This window comes from Pristis pectinata, chromosome 10 (assembly GCF_009764475.1).
Source record: "Pristis pectinata isolate sPriPec2 chromosome 10, sPriPec2.1.pri, whole genome shotgun sequence".
In the NCBI taxonomy this organism is placed as follows: Eukaryota; Metazoa; Chordata; class Chondrichthyes; order Rhinopristiformes; family Pristidae; genus Pristis; species Pristis pectinata.
In genome coordinates this window covers 32,335,149-32,356,090 of record NC_067414.1, presented here as the reverse complement: position 1 = coordinate 32,356,090, position 20,942 = coordinate 32,335,149, and the positions used below count along the sequence as shown (strand labels likewise).

Below are 20,942 nucleotides of genomic sequence, written 5' to 3'. Positions count from 1 at the left end.
GATGAAATAATCACAAAGCAAAATTAGACACTAATGTACAGGATCAGGCAGACCAAGTGGGGGGTTCCCCTTCCACTCCATCAGTTTCACATGTAACGGATCATTCTGCTCAATTTCCTGCACCTTCAATAAGATTCCAGGAGTGGACACACTTTCCCCTCCCTGCCCTTTCCAGCATTCCAAAGGGACTACTTCCTCTGTTGCACCCTGTTTCACTCTTCCATCTTCAACCACTTCCTTGCAACTACAGAAGATGCCACATTGCCCTTTTACCTCCCCATTCCCACCACCAACCAACCCAAATAGTCTGTCCGGCTGAAATAACAATTCATTTGCACTTCTTCCAACCTGGGGTTCATGATATGGTCTCCTCTGCACTGGATAAACTAGACACAGATTAGGTGAGTGCCTTGCAGAACATCTCCAGTCAGTCTGCAAGGATGACCTTGATCTTCCAGCCACCTGTCACTTTAGTTCTCCATCCCACTCTGACCTCTCTGTCTTTGATCTTAGTGTGTTCCAACAAAACCGAACATAAGTTTTTGCTCTTATGTTCAAGAACAAAAGAATATCTTTTGAGGATGAGAACCAACTCACCTTCTGTCTTGTCACTTTGCAGCTGTCTGCACTCAATATTAAATTCCACAATTTCAGATAGCCGGCTTTTCCTGTTTTTCTCTCTCCATAGATGCTACCATATTTGCTGGGTAGGTCCAATATTCTTTTATGCTTCAGATTTCCAGCAACAGTCTCTCTCTAACTCCCTAACTCCCCTTATTCATCTATTAACTAGACAGCTCTGAAAGCACTGTCACCTGGACAGCCTTCATTTCCACCATATCACAGGCATTCCCTTTGTCCTCTCCACCCATCCCCCTCTCTGCAATTTAAAACAAACTGTTTTTCTCACTTCTACAGTTCTGCTGAAGTTTCATTGACCCAACCTGTTAAATCCATCCACAGATGCTGCCTCACCTTGATGAGTAATTCTACCACTTCCTGTTTTTATTTCAGGTTTAAGACACCTGTAGCTATGATTTTTCAAACTAAGACCAGTTTGGATGAACAATGTTAAAATACAGCAGAAGCTCTCCCAAAAACTGTGGAAACAAAAACAATTGGATGCATTTGTGCTGGCTATTACCTTCTCTGACTCAGTGTTCCAGTTCAGGTCTCCAGGCTTTGTTTTGCTTTCTCCCTTGTCCCATCATGTGAGAACTCTAATACTTGCACCTTCATGTTGAAGATTGGGCATTTCTCCAGTTTTCATCTAGAATCCCATCAATTGTTTTGAGGTAAACTAAAATATCTGTCACCCTGATATTTTGGTCACACAGTTTGTCAAATGTCATTGTGTGTGGGGTGGAAGAAAATGACTTGATACTAAAATCACTCAGATACTTTTTGTGCAAATTGGGTAAATGAAACATTCTAATATTTTACCTAATTTTCCACAGTGTTTTAAGAAGGTTCCGTTCATACAAATATTCTCTAAATCTATAGAAACAATGTATGGCTGCTAAATTTAACATGCAATAACTAGACTTTTTATGATGAATTTTTGGTCAGTAACTAGTAAAGTCACACATTTTTAAAAACTGTTGCAAAATTGCCAAGTTGTAACTTTTGAAGAACTATAGGAAGTCTCCCTGGCAGAGAGCTGCTTTTTACAAGAATACCTTAAATAATGCCAGCCTTTTCTTCCCAATTTTTACTGAATTGTAAATACAAATTCACGCTGCTATGATGGAACTTGAACTAGTCATCTCCAAAATGCTGATCCAGTAAGTTTGTACCTTTTGGAGACACAAGAGACTGTAGATCCTGGAATTTGAAGCAGCAAACAATCTGCTGGAGGAACTCAACAGGTCAAGCAGCATCTGTAGGAGGAAAGGAATTGTTGATGTTTCAGGTTGAAACTCTGCTTCAGGACTGAGAGTGGAGTGCCGAGATGGCCAGTGTAAAGAGAAGGGGAATGGTTAGACAGGAGTCCGAGGTGATTAGTGGACTGAGGAGGGGTATAAGATGACAGGCAGGTTGCACCACATAGGAAAGTGGAGGGAACAAGGGGAGGGGGGTTGGTGGGGGTGGGGCTGGGGGGGTTGGGGCTGGAGTTGGGAGAAAGTGACAGGTGAATGATAGATGGAGGCAGACAAAGAGGGAAAAAACTGAGAGGCAGATGGAGCAAGGTGGGGGAAGGGGAGGGTGAAGGTTGGAGACAGCAGGAACACAAAGGGCTGGAATCTGATAAATAAAGGAGGTGATAGCCAGAACAATTAGGGGAGAGGTGAATGGCGGGTGGAACCAGAACCAGATAGGGGAGGAGGGAGGGAGTGCGGAAGCCACCGGGTGATCTATGTGTGTGGTGGGTGGATGGAACCAGTAGGGGGAGGAAGATGAAGCTGGGTGATGGGGGGGCTGGAGGGAGGGGGCTTTGAAGGAAGGGGGACAAAAATGGGAGGACAGAAGGAGGATCAGAAGGAGGGGTGGGGACATTGGGGGAAAAGGGGATAGAACCCACTGTAGGGGAGGGTTACCTAAAATTGGAAAACTCAGTGTTCATCCCATAGACTACCCAGGCAGAATATAAGACGTTGTTCCTCTAGTGGGGGAAGGCTGAGGCAGAATATAAGACGTTGTTCCTCTGGCTGGGGAGAAGGCTGAGGATGGACAGGTCAGTGTGGGAATGGGAAGAGAAATTGAAATGGCATGCAACTGAGAGCTCAGAATGGCCCTTTTGAGGTTGTACCTTTTTCTTATTGAATGGAGAAGCAGGCTTATGGGGCTCACTCTTCATTTTGTTTAAGTTTTTCAAAGAGCTAGCACAAGCAGAATGGGCCGAGTATTCACCCTCTGTTCAGTACCAATCTCTGCTTCTAAAAGTAAAAGATAATTATTATTCAGAAAATGTAAAATTAATTCAACAATTTCCTTTTCTTAACATTTTTTTTTATTTTTACCAAAATTAATTCAGTCCTTTAACAGAAAGTAACAAATGTGAAAGGTGTTATGTCCCTCCTTGGATACAGCTGGGTGTGGTGTGCCATTTTTCTACATGATGTTCCCCCAACATACTTTGCTCCATATTTCAGTGTTTTTTGCTAAATTTGTTTTTTTTTGTTATGCTGCACATTGAGCAGGTGCCCTTCATGGCATACACACTCTGCACATGCATGGAAGGAGCCTGGTGCAACAGGATCCCATAGCCACTGAAATCAGTTAAGGTTATGAAAGAATAAATCATATTGTTAGTTCCTTTCCAAAACATTTGTGTGCTCCTCTGTAATGGCTGAATATGAAAAACATAAGATTTCCCAATAGCTTTGGATAGTTATCCAAAAGCTTTATCCATTTAACTGTCAATTAAGTATTTATTTTTTAAATATTTAATTATTTTATTTTTAATATAATTATTTGAAGAGCAGTCATCCTTTCCACTCATTCCCTCCCCCTATGCTACCTGGTATCAGGTTATGCTACCTGATACTTGTTGCTATTAAGTTTCATTTACCTCTGTTCCATGTGTATTTATTTATCTCATCTTATAATTTCCTATCTGTATTCTTGCTCAATTACTACTCCCTCTCTATCTTGGTATGGCCTACAAATTTGCAAAGTTGCAGGACGCTATATAACTCTAGTTTAGAACCTGTGCACCATACTCTTGTGAAGGAAACTAGTTTTACATCAGTCCTTGCAGGTTGACCCCCAAAAAGTTATGGAATAGCTTAATATTAATTGCATCTGATGGGTTAAATAATCGGTCTGCTACCATGCTACACATTGAGCCACTCGCAAACTGTTCAGCGTCATGCCTGCCCTACCCAGGGAGTGGTGTCCATATTTATCTAGCAACACATCCGTTTCCTGCATGTCATTCTCATAACAATGGTACTGCTACAGGTACAATGCTTTTTTTTAACATATACTAAAAGTTATGATCTGTTTTTATTGTATCTGACAATGAATGTTCCTGGCATAAACTGTGTCAATTGTAAATGAGTTGCAGAATAATGTTGTGAATATAAGGCATGGGTAAGATTTCAGTCAAAGTTTTGTTATCTATAAAAATATATATTTGAATATTAAAGTTGAAACATCAGTGTACTTTTGAAGAGATGGTAAGATCTGGTATCTACTTTATAATGCAACCAGTAAGGATGCACTGAATTGGCCAACTGATATGGACCAAAAAAAACTTAGAGTGCTCCTTTATAATCTGAAAAATTACATGACATTTATCAACAGTCTAGGCTGTGTCTTATTTAAAGGTAGTAGAAGATGTATTGCAGATAATGTTTCCTGGCTAACCAACATTAAAAAGGGCGAGAGGGAGAGACAGTAAGAGCAGCAACTGCAATCACCCTGCTCCCTACCGTAGACCATGTTTGACTTTGAACTGTAGATCGCCATCGTGATCAGGACTTGGAGCAGAGAAATGAAGAGGTCCTCTAACATTCCAGCATCCTCTAAGCTGGATGGCCTTGCATCAGCACTGTGGGACCGAAGTGGAACCAGATGGTGAAAAGCAGCCCTTCAATTAATGTGCTAGGCTTCATGAATTAACATTGTAAATGCTATTGTAAAGCTATTGTATAATGCTCCTCTTCCATCAGAGTGATGTGATAAATCTACCCATTTCAATCACTATGGGTGCAAGGAAGCATCTGCAAGATGTGGTTTAGTTTTGTATATGGAACAGCAAACATCCAGAATGCAACCTTGGTTTAATTGTGGGCAATGAGTTGCTGGTTAAGAATTCTCTGATTTTGGAATTAAACAGTGCTTGAAGAAATCAGCTCTGACTAAAGTGATGGTGAAAATTTGTTTTCAGTGATAGATACTGCCAAAAAAGGAATCAGCAAACTAGCTTTCTTTAGTACAGTGGAGGAAAATCCTTCACCCTCCTGTCGGGAAATCTTCCATCTGAGCAACCTGTGTACAGGAGGTGAAGTACCAAAGGAAGATGAGTTGGCTATGGCTTGTAGCTGAGATGGTTGTCTTCCAACACAGATCACATTCTCCTTGAAAATGGTTTTGAGGAGAATTGCTTAAGAAAATAATGGTTGTGTTAGATGACACGGATGGACCTGCCCCTCCTATTTATTACTGAGTTACAAGCATCTATAGAAATGAATAAATCAAACATCAGACAAGTGTCAGAACACACGCATATGTAAAATATGAATGAGGTTTTATCATCATGCTCCTTGCTATTCTTAAGTTGCATCAAGATACAATCAAAGGACCAGAGGCTTTAATATACTGTGATACTAAGAGTATTCAGATCAGCACTTGAGAAGGCTAGAAAGCTCTGGACCAAGTGCTGTTAAATGGGATTAGTGTAGATGGGTACTTGATCATTGACATGTACATGATGGGCCAAAGGACCTATTTCTATGCTGTATGACCATGACTCTATGAGATGTGAAAATGAAAACTGCAGAGCCTGTTGCTGGTTTGTGAGGAGCCTCTACTCTTCAATGCAAGATCCCAGATGCACCCTGACATCTTTGGCATCTAAATGGGCACAACTTACAAGAATAATAGAACAAGGTTCAAATTAAAAACTTGCTCAGCATTTAATCATCTACAAACAGTTATGAAGTGACTACAGAATATATTCCCAGACATCCCATTTAACTGGAAAGCATTTTTTATCTTGAAAATTTGGGGATCCTGATGACATGTGCTTGGGAAAGGCACTGGGTTTTGCAAGAGGATTCTTTGTGTAACAGTAATAAAGATTGGTGTAGATGGTGTTCCTGTTTTGGATTTCTGAAGTAGCTGTTCAATGATACAGTATATTAAACTGGAATTCTTAATTGCCTCTAATTTTGAGCAGTGTCCTACAGGATGCAGCTCAAAAGTTGATTAGTGTTTTTTTTATCTGGTTTGTTTAATTTGTTAAGTATGTTCCAAGGAGTAAAAAGATGGTTTATTTCTCCACTGTTCTATCTTTTTGCTTGACATTGTTCAGGTATTTCCTATGTAAATTGAACACAGCGTGTACTAGAACTGACTTTTCGGTTGTTTGGCTGTTGCCTCTGATTATGCAGTGCAGCCAAATATTTTTCACTTTATACATGTCTAGTTGGAGTACTTCATGTAGCCCTTTTTAAAGACAACTCAGATGTTAAAATTACATCAGGAATTATTGGTAGTTTTCACTGAACAATGATGGAAATGATGAGTGCATTCAACCAAATGGTCATATTTCCTGTATTTGAAGCCCTGAATTTGTTCTGTATTCTGTGTGACTAGAGTATTTTTTTCCCCTTGTGTAACTGTGTTAAACTGCTTGTTCTATACGTGGTGATGAGAGCTGGTAATTGACAATGCTCCATTTCATGGCAGCCTGTGCTGAGTCATCCGTGAATACAAAAAAACTAAGATAATGTGTGAAATCAAAGCAATCTTTTACACTAATTCAGAAAGAGGATCTTGGACAACTGGATGGAAGAAAAATCATCGCGAGACTAATTTTCTGCTGTCAATGATGGTGGCATTTAGAGGTTCTATTGTTTTCAAAATGCTTGCAGTGGTGCAGAATAATTCTTCCCATGGGTTCTGAATGGATGATGCACATTGATGAATTGGAGCTCAGCCAAGTTTCTACCTCTTTCCTGTTCAATGAATTAATTTTTAAACTGTTGTTAACTAGACATTATTAAATTTGTCATTTGTTGTTTGCAGATATCGCTGTGGTGGAGATGAGTGATGCTTTCCGTCAGCCTTCCCTGTTCTACCATCTTGGAGTGCGAGAGAGTTTCAGCATGGCAAATAATATCATTTTATATTGTGATACAAATTCAGACACACTTCAGTCACTTCAGGTAAAGTTATGTGGAACTTGCTCATATTGTTTAGTGTTCTCTGAGGTGGATAATAAAGTACAAAATAGAATCTTGGGAGTGCATAATAAGCAGGTGTCTGGTTTTGCTTACATGTCAAAATAGTAGCAAAAATTCAAATGTCATTAAGTAGCTGAAGGACTTTTAAAACATTCTAGTATTAATAAAAAACAATAAGTTAGATTACATGGGTCATTTTTATATCCTGTTAAATTACATATTTAATAGAATGGTTACCATTAAATGATGTTATTGCTTCCTACCTTACTTAGCAACAAGAAGCCAAATTCACCTTGTTATGTAACAAGTAATTAATTAGATACCATTGGACCCAGAATCATTTTATATGATGGAACTGGTTTTACAAAGTACTGTTGGCCTGCAAGTAGTATGAGAGGATTGTGACAGAGTGCCACTAATAATGTTTCTGCTTGTTTTCAATGGGTAATTCTATTGAAAATGGCACTAACTTAGCCATGTAAAATTATAGGCCTGGGGCAAGCATTTTCTGGGGCCAGAAAAGGTATTAGTAAGGGAAAATATAAAGAAAAGATTTGAAATGCATATTCGGCCAGTTGGTCTTTAAGATAAGATATCTTTATTAGTCACGTGCACGTCGAAACACACAGTGAAATGCATCTTTTGCGTAGAGTGTTCTGGGAGCAGCCCGCAAGTGTCGCCACGCTTCCGGTGCCAACACAGCATGCCCACAACTTCCTAACCCGTACGTCTTTGAATGTGGGAGGAAACCAGAGTACCCGGAGGAAACCCACGCAGACACGGGGAAAACGTACAAATTCCATAGCGGTTAGCATAACTCTATTACAGCGGCCGGAATTGAACCCAGGTCACTGGCGCTGTAATAGAGTTATGCTAACCACTATGGTCTTCATTAAGAGAAAAAAATATTCATATTTTGGCTGTACACCATTCCTCAGAACAGAATCTTACCTGTTAAACAAGACATTTAGTAACAATAGTATCTGATCTGCACTGTATTTCTAGCATTTATTGTTTCTCTTAACTAAGAAACATTGTTAACTGTGTAAATGATGTACCAACATATGAATTAGGTGTAGGAGTAGGCCACTCAACTCCTTGAATCTACTTCATCATTTGAAAAGGTCATGACTGATCTATGTGTAACCTCAACTCTGCTTTCCTATCTATCCATGGTAATCTTTCACCCACTGGTTTATCAAGAACCTATGAACCTCTACCTTAAGAAAATATTCAATAATGAAAAGCACTGCTTTTGCCATCCTGTGAGGAAGGGGATTCCAAAGATCCACAAACTTCTGAGAGGAAAAAATTTGCACTTCATCATCGGCTTAAATGGGTGGCTCCTTATTTTTATACAGTGACTCCTTTTTCTGTGTTCTTTCACAAGAGGAAACATCCTCTGTACATCCACTCTGATAAGGCCCTTCGGGATCCTATATAGTTCAATCTGCCTGATCTCCAGCGTGTCTGCCATTACTTTGCTGGGATAGCTGTGCAAACTATGGAAGATTGGTAGCAAATGCACAGGAAAGCCCCTCAAGGAAATGTACTCCTAGTCCTATCTCTACTTTAAACAACGTCAATGTCACTTGGAACTTATGTAAATGAAAGCTAAATTGCAGTATTAAAAATTAACTCAAATGTGCTCAAAGTGAGCACCACGTCCATAATGTGAGTAAACGAAAATCTTTAGCCTTGCATCTCATGGGTCCAGGCTGGTTTGAACCCATGTTCTGGCATGAAAGACCAGGGCAGGCACGGTAGTGTAGTGGTTAGCGTAACGCTTTACAGCACCAGCAACCCGGGGTCAATTCTGGCTGCTGTCTGTAAGGAGTTTGTACATTTTCCCCGTGTCTGCGTGGGTTTCCTCTGGGTGCTCCAGTTTCCTCCCACATTCCGAAGACGTACGGGTTAGGAAATTGTGGGCATGTTACGTTGGCGCCAGAAGCATGGCGACACTTGCAGGCTGGCCCCAGAACACTCTACGCAAAAGATGCATTTCACTGTGTGTTTTGATGAACATGTGACTAATAAAGAAATCTTATCTTACTTTTAAAGGCATTGTTGCTTTCCCTTTACTTCCCTTTCATATTAATGAGCAGATAAGTCACCAGCACCAGGAAAATGATAAATTAGAGCAGGATATAAGGAAGTTGGTGTAAGGGGCAAGATAGGTGGAAGCTGAAATTTAATGAGGAGAAATGTGAGGTGATGAGTTTGTGTCGGAAGAATAAGGAACGACAATAGAGAATAAAGAAAAACATTCAAAAAGGTGCAGGAACAGAGGGACCCATGGTGATATGTGCACAAGTTATGGAAAATGGCAGGGCAGATTGAGAAAGCGGTTAATAAGACATACACATTTCTAGATTTTATTAATAAAAGCAGGGCTAAATCTCAGTAAAACATTGGTCTGGCTTCAATTGGAGTATTTACATTACACATTATGGAAAGGATGAAAGGGTCTTAGAAAGAGTCCTGGATAGATTTGCAAGAATAACTGTTGAGATGAGGAACTACAGTTACAAAGGTAGATTTAGAGAGACTGGGACTGTTTTCTTTTGAGAAGCCTGAGGGGCGGTGTGATAAAAATGCACAAAACAATGTTGGGTCTAGACAGACTGACAGTGGGAGGGTGTTCCTTTTGGTGGAGGGGTCAAGGACTAAATGTCACAGGGGGAAGAGAATTAAGAGTGAGGAAAGACTATTTTATTCAGACATGCTTCGTCTGGAATACACTGCTTGCTGGTATGGTTGAGGCAGGTTCCACTGAGTCCTTGAAGAGGAAATTGGATAGATAAGAAAATTGCTCTGGTTGAAAGCTGGCATAGACATGATTGGCTGATGGACCTTCCCTCTGCTGTAATCATGATTATTACAAAGAAATGTCATCCATTTCACCAATCATTTTTAGAAATTATGATTCTGTGAAATGTTGTTCATACAACCAGTATACTTTCCATCTCTCTTGCCAAAAAATAGAATTTTGTGGCTGAATGTCATCAAAAGAAGCAAGAACTTGTAATTAAAAATTATTTCCTTGAAAGACTCAAAGTTCATGACATCCAATTGCTTACTTTCTGAAGGGCAATCTTTGTTGCCATTGCAGACAAATGTGCACACAATGCCCAAGATACTCTCGGTACTCCCACTTGTATTCTTAAACCTCTGGAACAAAGACATGGCGCCCCATGTAACATTTTAACTGAAAGATGGACGCAGCTAGACTTCATTGAAACCTTGAAATCAAGTTTGAAATGGAAAGGTTTTAATTTAGTGAGGTTATTAATAATTGAAGCAAATTGACAATTTTTCTTGTATGTAGGAAAATTATCAAAATATAATCCTGTGTTTCAACAATGCGACAAAAAAGGACCTGACAGGTCATTGGGCTCCCTGTCTTCGGCAGATTAAGATCCTCTTTCAACAGATTGATTGGATTAATCACATTATTACAACACTGTGAAATACCACAGCAGCCTTACTGTGTATTTTTGTGTAAGAGTCAGGTTTAAATTATTTTGTGTGATTTCTTGAAATTTGCTATTATGACAAAGTTTTATGCTAATATCAGCTGATTTGTCTTTGTCCTTCTGCAGGAAATAATATGTCAGAAGAAAAATGTAAGTGTTTAACTCTGATATTTCAAAGCTATTTCTATGTACTGGTTGTGATGGAATTAGTAGTTTGCTGTGTTTAATTTTCATTAAGATCTTTTTATTATGGTTTCAAAAAGTCATTACAGGAGTATTCATAAATAAAAATTTAAAAAGAGAAAGTAAAATTAGGTGAGGTTTATAATGTAGCTGATCTCATATTGTCTTTGCACCATTGCTTTAAGTTATCCCCAGGAAATGAGTAAGAACCTTACTGAAAAATGGTGAATTTTAGATATTAGTTAACTATTTCCAATTCAAATTTAAAAATTAATTTTTTGTCATTGCTCTCCTGGTGTTGAGCATCGTGTGGGCTGAATGCAGGAATCCAAACATTCTGAAAATAAAGATAAATGCTGGAAACATTCAGCAGGACGGGCAGCAGCTGTAAAGTCAGAACAAGTTAACATTCTAGTTTGAAAATCAAAAAAAAACTCTAGGTGCTGGAAATCAAAATAGACATGGAAGATATTGGAAACACTCAAGAGGTCATGGCAGCAACTGTGGAAAGAGTTAATAGCATCAATTTTGGGTTCTAGTTCTCTTTCCCACAGATGCTCCCTTAACCTGCTGAGTGCTTTTTAACATTTTATTTATAACATTCCAGGGTGGTGACCTTTCATCAGATCTCCTGATTTTCTTTCCACTGAATGAACAAAGATAGAATCCAGTGCCCTCTGTGAGCATAGAGTCACAGAGTTATACAGCATGGAAACAGGTCCTTTGGCCAAACTCATCCATGCCAACCAAGTTGCCTACCTGAGAAAGTCCCAGTTGCCTGCATTTGGCCCATATCCCTCCAAATCTTTCCTATCCTTGTTCCTGTCTAAATGTGTTTTAAACAACCTCTCATGCTCTCCAGCATACTTTTATTTTTGCCCTGTATGTAGTAAAGAAAAATCTTTCTTTTGACTCCTGTCTGAGATGTGACTTCTTTATCCCCTCTCTTTCATCCAACCTCATTGCTCAAAATTATTTCATGTACTGATTCTTGAGTACTGCCTTCTTTTTCCTTTCCAACACCGAAATTGTGAAGTTAAGGCACTGAGATGCCACAGAATCTAAGTGTTTAGAGTATGAAGAAAATGATTTGATGCACCTTCAGTTTTGGCAGCACCATGTGAATTGTGAAGAGATTTCTAATTCAGTTTGTATTCAACTACAGTAAAATGCCAATAATTTGTCACGTTTGGGACTTTGGTGGTGCCACACTGGCCTATTAGATATCATTACATTAATAACCCCACAAACTGTTATTTCATATTTTTTTACATCTTGTACAGTATCATAACAAATTTTCCAGAGAACCCAATAAGTTTGCAGGAACAGGGCCCTGGTGAGTTTAAAGAGAGCATAGGAAATGGGGCTTGGTCTAGTTTTAAAAGGAGCGCAGTAACCCTGCCCATGTGAGTTTAAAGGGAGCATGGGAGCCAAGGCCCCACTAATTGAAAGGGAGTACAGGAACTGGTGTGTTGAAAGGGAGTATGGCAGACATCACCCAGTGCATCGATTTCTGAGTAGTCTGAGAGCAAATAATCAGAGTTTTACTGTATACAGGGATACGTAATCTAGACAGTGTGAATTGTAGAAAATTTACGACATAGAAGGAAGCCATTTTGCTCAACGTGTCAGTACCAAATGAGCTACTCTGCTCCCTTCCAGCTCTAAGTCCATTACCACAGCTCTTCAATTATACATTCAAGTCCATGCCGTTGGTCTTTGAACCCTCTCCTGAAGGAAATTGGTCTTTCTTATTTATTCTGTCTAGGCCCCTCATGAATTTTACACACCTTAAGCCTCCCTTAGTCATTCTATTGTTCCAAGAGAACCCTTTTCCCACACTATCCAGTCTTTCCTCAGAGCTGTGATTTGCCTTTACTGGTAACGTTCTTATCAATCTCTCTACACCCTCTCCAATACAATCACATCTTTCCTGTATGTAACTTGAAATGTAAGCAGTATTCAAGATGTGGCATAAATTGTATTTGTAAAAGGTTATAGCGTAACCTGTGTTCTCTTCAATTTCATTCCTTAGCTTATAAAGAAAAGGAGTCCATCCTTATCCCTAACCCTTATTGCTCTGTCCTGCTACCTTCAAGGATCTGTGGACAATAACTCCAAGATCCCTCTGTTCTTTCACACAATTGCAAATCATCCCATTAATATATATTCCAGTGTTTTGTTGCACCTCTCAAATGTGTTATCTCAAAGATTCCTTGATAAATTCCATTTGCCACTTTTCTAACAAGGTGACCAGTCTACTAGTATTCTCCAGCAGTTTGAAATTTTCCCTCTTACTGAAAACCACCCAACCAGCGTTTTTCCCATCTGCAAGTGTTTTTATTATGCCCCTACATTTAAAGGTAATTTTTTAATGTATATAACAAAAGGCAAAGGATTGAGTACTGAATCTTGTCGAACCCCACCACAAACAGCCTTCTTGTTGGAAAAACACACTTCAATGACTATCCATTGCTTTCTGCCACCAAGTCAATTTTGGATCCAATTTGCCATCCTTCCTTGGATCCCGCAGGATTTGATTTTTTGGACCAGCCTGTCGTTTTGGTCCTTGTCAAAAATCTTGGGGGAGCAGTAAAGTTTCCAGATTAACTTAGAAACAGCAAACAGTGTAAATCTGTACCAGTGTCAAGATTATACCCAAGTTGGCTTGCTCTTTATGTAGTCATTCTGTAATGGAAATAAACAATCAAAAGAGCATTTCAAATTGAGGAAGCCTAACTCCTATTATTGATTAACCAAAATTTATTTCCTGTTGAAAGGATGGTGACCTGAAACATTAACTTTCCACAGGGGCTTACTGAACTGCTGAGCATTTCCAGAATTTCCTGTTTAAATTTAAAAATTTAATTTCATTGAAATTTTCTTTTCAAAAAATGCTTCTGACTCTCATTAGTAACTTTTAAACCAAGGAGTGAAACAAACTTTTAAATAATTAACCAATTGCCCTTCTGTTTCAACGAATGACTGCATTTAAACTGAAGACGATATAAATTGATAACATTTATGGATTGCTTTTTCAAATCCAATTCAAAGTTCTTTATACATTAAAAGACAAAAACATTTCAAAAATGCACACCACTGTGGCCATTCTGTCTTATTTGCAGGGTTTATATGACTCCTTTGCTTTTCTATGAGAGCTTTATACCAAGTTTTATACACAACAATAATGTCTGCACTTCAAGAAATTGATTGTGAAGTATTTAGTGATGTCTTGAAGTCATGAAATTTATGATATAAGTTAAAGTCTTTTATTTTTCCTTTCTTCCTAATCCTTAAAGGTAATTGAACAAGATATCTATCTATCATTATGCCTGGATGGATTGCTTAGTTGAGCAAAGGGAATTTAATCCAGGGAAGTTTGAGATAATACGTTTAGGGAGTTGCAACAAGGCATTGGAATATACAGTAAATGAGGGCATAAGCAATTCATTTGAGTTCCATTGTTGTAATATGGCATGCCAATTTAGTTGGAATGTGCCAAGTTGCTGCACTAAACACTTCCCAGTTTATTTGACTTGCCTGATCCGATGAGAATAAGTTTCTACTTCAAAGTTATATTCTGAATGAGAAAAAATGAGGTTGCATCTTAATCCTTGATAGTTGTCCTTCCAAAGTTCAAATGAAGTAAATTTTACTAAAATGGAAAAGGAAAGAGATTTTATTTTGTTACTTTTGCAGCATTTACAATTATATTTCTAGCTGATAAATTTCTGGTAAAAGTAAAGACAAAAGAAATTTTTGAAGCAGTCCTACTAGATCACAGCTATTTCTTGCATCCAGTTGACAAATAACATGTTTGTCAAAATGTTAGTTAATCTCTTCTTGCATAGCTCAATAATACAAATTGTTTTAATTGTGGCAGGACATTATATACAGTGATTCATGTTTAATATCGTTTTCACATTAAAGTGTGATTGTGCTTCCCAAAATTATTGTGGTCAACATATAGCTCCCTTTAATATTACTTCATGAGATGAATAATTATAAACCTACTTATGCAAATCCATAAATTAAGGCTATGGGGGTCACAATATTCACTTGTGCTTTCAAGTAGTTTAGAATCAGTCCAGCATGTATGTTGAATAAAAATCATGTAAATAAGGCCAATGAACTTGTTGCATGGCTTACAAATACATATTTTAAAAGATTCCTCCAATGTTCCACACTGATTCCATAATCTTATGTCTTATATAAGCCAAACATGATGAGGCAGCTTGCTGAATTTTAACTTTATTCACGACCACAAACTAAGTCTGATAGATTTAATTGACTTCATCTTGCTACTGCTTGATGCTTGCATACATTGTACAACAATATCTAACCTGGCAAGCTCCCTGAGACTTCTTCAGTAATTCTGTTTAACATGGTAGTGGATTCGTAACTTATGAGGACGTCTGGCCAGTAATTTCCACAACTTTATCATATCTCTAATGCCTAGCTTAGAGGAGGAGAGATGTAGTGATGCATTTTCTGAGGGGTATTTGAGCAATCTATCAGAATCTTTGTGAACTCCTATAACTCACTTTTCAATGGTGAAATTTTTTTACACGTAGCATGTTGACATATTGTTTGGACACAAAAGAAATGGTGGGGGCTTGGAAAAATAGACAGGCTAAAGACAGAGTAAAATAATAGAAAATACGTTGCTGACAATGGTACAACTATGCCTTTTGTTCCAGACATCATGTGGAAACTACAGCTTTATACCATATATGGTGACTCCACACAACAAGGTTTACTGTTGTGAGAGCAGCTACATGAAGGGCTTGAGTGAGCTAATGCAGCCGAATTTTGAGTTGTTGCTTGGGCCTATCTGCATGCCATTAGTGGATCGCTTTGTTCAATTGCTGAAGGTTGCACACATCAGCTGCTGGTAGGTGTTTCTTTACACAAAGATCATGTTTCTGCACAAAAAAAAGTTTCTTCAAGCAAGCCTCTGTATTTGCCACGTTTGTTTTCACATATTTCCATGGTTGGCTAACTGTAAATGATGTGATCATTGTTTGAGTCATTTTTCTCAGTGTACTAGTATGATTGTCTGGTCCCACTGTGTTCTACATTTGCTCTAATTAAGCTCCACGTGTCAACAGAAGATAGAGGAAAATTTGCTGAAGTGAAACTACAATCGATTTGGTGATGATTTTGGTACTGATTTGTTTTTTCCTTTACTGGCGTTTGATTGTTGTGAATCTAAAGGTTGAGTGGGGGAGAACTGGATGCAGTTTTTATTTCAACCCCACCTACTGTTTAAGTAACGCTATCCAGGTCTCTTAACCGCCTACTCAAAGCTGGCAGATTACTTAATTAAGGTTAGAGTTTCCAAGAAGATGGGAAATCAAGAGCTCCTTGATGGGGGATGAGGTGAGGGGAGTTTGCCAGAGGAGCAGGAGCTCTTTTGCATTTGCCATCACCTCTCCTCAGAAATGGTCTTAATTCCTCCGCCCTTTTAATCTACCCGTCCATCTACAACTTTTCTTTACTATCCATTGTCCTTGAGTTTATTGTGCACAGTTAAATCCAGGCCAATCTTTCCACATCTTTTATTAGAATCTGTTCATTCTGGTTCCTACCATTGCTTAGAATGGAAGTGGCCCTTCTCAAAGTCACAAATGATGTTCCTTACGGCTTTGACTATAGTAAACTCTCCTCCCTCCTTGTCTTTCTCAACCTGTCTGCACCCTTTGACACAGTTGTCGAATCCATCTATCTCCTCCTTTGTCCAGCTGAGTGGAATTGTTCCTGTTAGTTTCATTCCTATTCATCAATCTCTGGCAATAATTTTTCCTCTCACTCCTATGTTATTATTCCCATGGATTTATATTTAACCTACTCCTACTTCTTAGCAAGCATCACCCCTCAGTGAAATCATACAAAGTCATAACATCATATTCCACATTGCACTCTAGAAATTCAACTGGAGTCTTCTGGGGGCTGAGGTCCCAACTCAATATTTACATCAAAGGCACAGATGATAATGGAGTTCCCTGCACAGTGCTCTTTTGGAGCATTGCAGTGGAATTTGGGCCACATTGTCTTGGAAGTGCTTGTTAGGCACTTCCAGGGCAATATGATCTTCCTGGTGCAACATCGGAATGGGGTATCTGTCAGTTAGGTGAATTCTTACCTTGATCCTTAGGCTCCCTGGCCATACTGCACCAACCTCGCGATCTTCCTTGATCTCATTCCCAACACCACTATTCCTCCAACATTAAAACTGCTGGGTCCAGTGTCCCATTCCCAACAGTAGCACAGACCCAAATGGGCCTGTGACCACAGACTATCCAGAATCCAAAAGGTGTACAAAGTGGTACATTTTCATTGTCAAAAATATGCAGAGCTTGGTGAGTTACAAGGCCTCAGCTGCAATTGAAGCTTTCAGCACAAGGCCAGCGAGTGGAATTGTCACTGGTACCCTGTTGTGACAGCTCTCCAATTGTCTTCAACCCCCTCCATAAACTTAGCTCCTTGATCACTGTTACCATCAAAGAAAACTACATGAAACTGAGCCAGAGATGTGAATGGAACTGAATCTCAATACACATGTTACAGCATTGCCTGTTTGGATTAATATAGGAACTTCATGTTTTACAGTTGCAAAATCAGAAGAACTGCATTGTATTAGGCATTAAGTCTAATTCCAGTTCTGCTGATGTTCCTGTTTGGCTTTCCCCTAGACGGCCCAATGCCTTTTTCTAAGTGCAGCCCTGAACCTAGGCATAGTGTCTTGCCGATTTGAGGGAGAAAAACTCAGCCTAACTTCTTTTGTGTGGTTAACTGCTTATCTTTCCTTTGGGAGTCCAGAGTGCACTGCAGATAAACATTCCAGGCAGGCTCTGCCTTTTTAATCTTGGTGCAATTGTTTCAGGCAGGTTTTCTTTTTAATTTTAGGGCATGGTTATGGTGTTGCTGAACAATCATAAACCCTGCAGTTATTTCCTTCCCTTCTTCATCTACATAATGGTGTGTAATCTATTTTAAAATATCACATTGTCACCGCCCTACACTGGTTGCTTTCTTCCAAGCCTTTTAAAAATCCCTTTTTATTTGCATTCGTAACTGTGTTAGTGGAGGGGAATAAAATTTTAACTATGCCATATTCACGTCAAAGCAATTACCACAGTTTTTTACTTTTGAAGCATAGTGACTTTTGCGGGGTAGGCAGAAGTACTTTGTTGAACGTAGAGCACTTAGGAATCTCCAAAGGTTATGAAAAGTATTATAGGCACGTCCTTGATTTCTTACTATTATCCAATTAGAACGTAGAACACTACAGCACAGTACAGGCCCTTCGGCCCACAATGTTGTGCCGACATTTTATCCTGCTCTAAGATCTATCTAACCCTTCCGTCCCACATAGCCCCCTATTTTTCTATCATTCATGTGTCTATCTAAGAGTCTCTTAAATGTCCCTAATGTATCTGCCGCCACAACCTCTACTGGCAGTGCGTTCCACACACCCACCACTCTCTGTGTAAAAAAAAACTTACCCCTGACATCCCCCTTATACCTTCCTCCAATCACCTTAAAATTATGTCCCCTCATGTTAGCCATTGTTGCACTGGGGAAAAAGTCTCTTACTGTCCACTCGATCTATGCCTCTTATCATTTTGTACGCCTCTATCAAATCACCTCTCATCATCCTTCTCTCCAAAGAGAAAAGCCCGAGCTCGCTCAACCTATCCTCATAAGACATGCTCTCCAATCCAGACAACATCCTGGTAAATCTCCTCTGCACCCTCTCTAAAGCTTCCACATTCTTTCAATAATGAGGCGACCAGAACTGTACACAATACTCCAAGTGTGGTCTAACCAGAGTTCTATAGAGCTGCAACATCACCTCGCAGCTCTTGAACTCAATACCCCGACTAAGGAAGGCCAACACTCCATACGCCTTCTTAACAACCCTATCAACCTGCATTGCAACCTTGAGGGATCTATGGACGTGGACCCCAAGATCCCTCTGTTCCTCCACACTGCTAAGAGTCCTGCCATTAACCTTGTATTCTGCCTTCGAATTCGATCTCCCGAAGTGTATCACTTCACACTTATCCGGGTTGAACTCCATCCGCCACTTCTCAGCCCAGCTCTGCATTCTATCAATATCCTGTTGTAATCTACACCAACCTTCTACACTATCCACAACGTCACCAACCTTTGTATCAACAGCAAACATTCTACGATAACTTACAGTACAACACATTACTGTATTACTAAGCAAATTGAAAAGTAAAAAAACTGCAGATGCTGGAACTCTGCAATAAAAATAGAAAATGCTAAAATATGCAGCAAGTTAGACAACATCACTGGAGAGAGAAACAAGAATTAACATTTCAGGTTGAACTGACAATTTATCACATTGAACTGTTTTAACTGGCCAGCCACGTTCATTGATAGCAAAGTTTCTTTTTGGATTCATCTTTTGGTCTAACAAGAATAACAGGAAATGCTAATCGAGTTACATAAAGGCAAGTATACTTTTTAATATGCATAATTGAAAGTAAAGTCATCCAGATTTCAACTTCCTCACTATTGTCCTGCCTGATGATTCACCAATATTTGATTTGGATGAGGACAGGATTAGGCTGACCTGAACAGAGATTCCTTGATATGCTTGAATGGCCTTGCTAAACTCACACATGAAAAGTAATCACTCTGATCCCAGGCCTGAAAATGTGGAACCAAGGATAAGTATCATATAGCAGGAAATCAGAAGGTTGGTAGGGGTGGGTGGGAGGGGGGAGCAGGAAATGTGAAAGCAAGAGTATTTAAAATTTCCCTTGCTACCAACAGGAATAAAATACAGAACAAGTTATAATTCACTGACTTAATAAAGGGTTTGTTCTGTTTGGTAACAGGGTCCATTTTCAAGCAAGGGGTTTTGTACCCACTGAAACACCATCCTACAGTTGAAATGTTGCCGTTATGTCCTTGTTCCTTCCTTCAGCACTGATGTTTCTGAAATATCAGTTGCTAAAGAAATATTTTGACATTCTTGACACAATACGCTGTTTTACATCATAATTGCAGAAAATATGAGCAAGCCAGCCACAAAATGGAAAAGATCTTCAACAAACATTTTGCTCCTCTTGTATTAATTCTTCATTTTCATTTACCTGTGAGTCTGCATGCTGTTCTGTCACATGAGCTGCAGCATGATAGTGAATGGTTATAAGCAATCTTCTTTAGCAACAGCATCTAATCAGAAAAAAGCTCATCGAAATGTCTTGAACAGAAAATATGTTTAAATGTTTAGATTGACTGTTAATCACAGACCTGTTCTTTATCCTGTATGACATTTTAAAGTCAATGCTGAAATGTGAGGATGTCTTTAAGAGGCCAGTGAGTGAAAGAATAATCACCCAAAACGATCATGTCTGCTTGTGTTTTACAGTCAGTACTTTAGGGAAACCATCCTGAATGACATCAGGAAGGCCCGTGAGCTTTACAGTGGTAAAGAATTGGCCGCAGAGCTAGGAAGAATAAGAAAACGCCTGGACAATGTTGAAGTTCTCTCTGCTGACATTATCATTAATTTGCTTCTTTCCTACCGAGATATTCAGGTAAATGTTTTGCAATGAAGACACCACGCTTGCATGGCCATTTATATTTTAATGTCTAAGTACATACTTTCAAATAACTGTGGATCAAATCAGACTTCCTTGAGCATTTGCTGCACTTTATATGAACTCCATATCTTTACCTCAAAGTTTGCATTGTGTTTTGTCCTATAAGAGAAAGAATTGTAAATAAAGAGGTAGAAATTGATACCTCTCTGTTTGTTTACATTCAAAATTGTTGGGGACAACTTCAGGTTATGGTGTCCCACTTGAATCAAAAAAAAAACAAAATCCCATTGTCTGGCACCCAGTGACTTCTGAGTGGCTAAACACCTATCTGAAGCAGGTATTGTGACTGCTGACAATGTAAATTGGAGCCATGCCTCCAACTCAGGATCTAGATACCACATTTGGCTAAAACTGAACAGACTATATTCTGCCAAGATCTTAGTGTCCTTTGGAAGCTAAAGCAACAGTTCTCAAAATGACACCTGAAGCGGAGGTGAGTTTTCTTTCCAAGTGCTCACTTAGTGGTCTTTAGGTTCTCACAGAACAACTGTAGCTTGCTTTCAGCTTCTCCCCCATCCCAGTCCCCAACCATCCCTTGACCCACCTGAGGACTGCAAGCCTGAAGTAGGAGAGTCTCGTTGGAGGGTTCCATGAGAATTCAGAGGAGGGTGGGTACTGAATTTGACTCTGGCTCTCAATTGGTTATGCAATCAAGTGAGAAATAGGACTCGGGTTATGGATCAGTATTTATCTCTTTGAGTCACAGAACAGGTTGGAAGGGACAACATAATAGACTATGTCATTTCCAATGTTCCTCAGTAAGAGGAGGTTCCCAGAAAAAT

At 39.2% G+C, this 20,942-nt stretch overlaps 1 protein-coding gene across 2 annotated transcripts in view; it reads left to right on the top strand.

Annotated features, from left to right (window-relative positions):
• map3k5 (mitogen-activated protein kinase kinase kinase 5) overlaps positions 1-20,942 on the top strand; it is a 122,827-nt gene that overhangs the window by 10,986 nt on the left and 90,899 nt on the right. For both annotated transcript variants that reach the window (XR_007957027.1, XM_052025054.1), the window contains exons 2-5: positions 6,697-6,836; positions 10,457-10,480; positions 15,214-15,407; positions 19,926-20,094. Coding sequence is in view for 1 of the 2 variants with exons in the window: in XM_052025054.1 (XP_051881014.1) it covers positions 6,697-6,836; positions 10,457-10,480; positions 15,214-15,407; positions 19,926-20,094 (527 nt within the window). In the remaining variant the exon portion in view is untranslated. The remainder of the gene's footprint in view (positions 1-6,696; positions 6,837-10,456; positions 10,481-15,213; positions 15,408-19,925; positions 20,095-20,942) is intronic.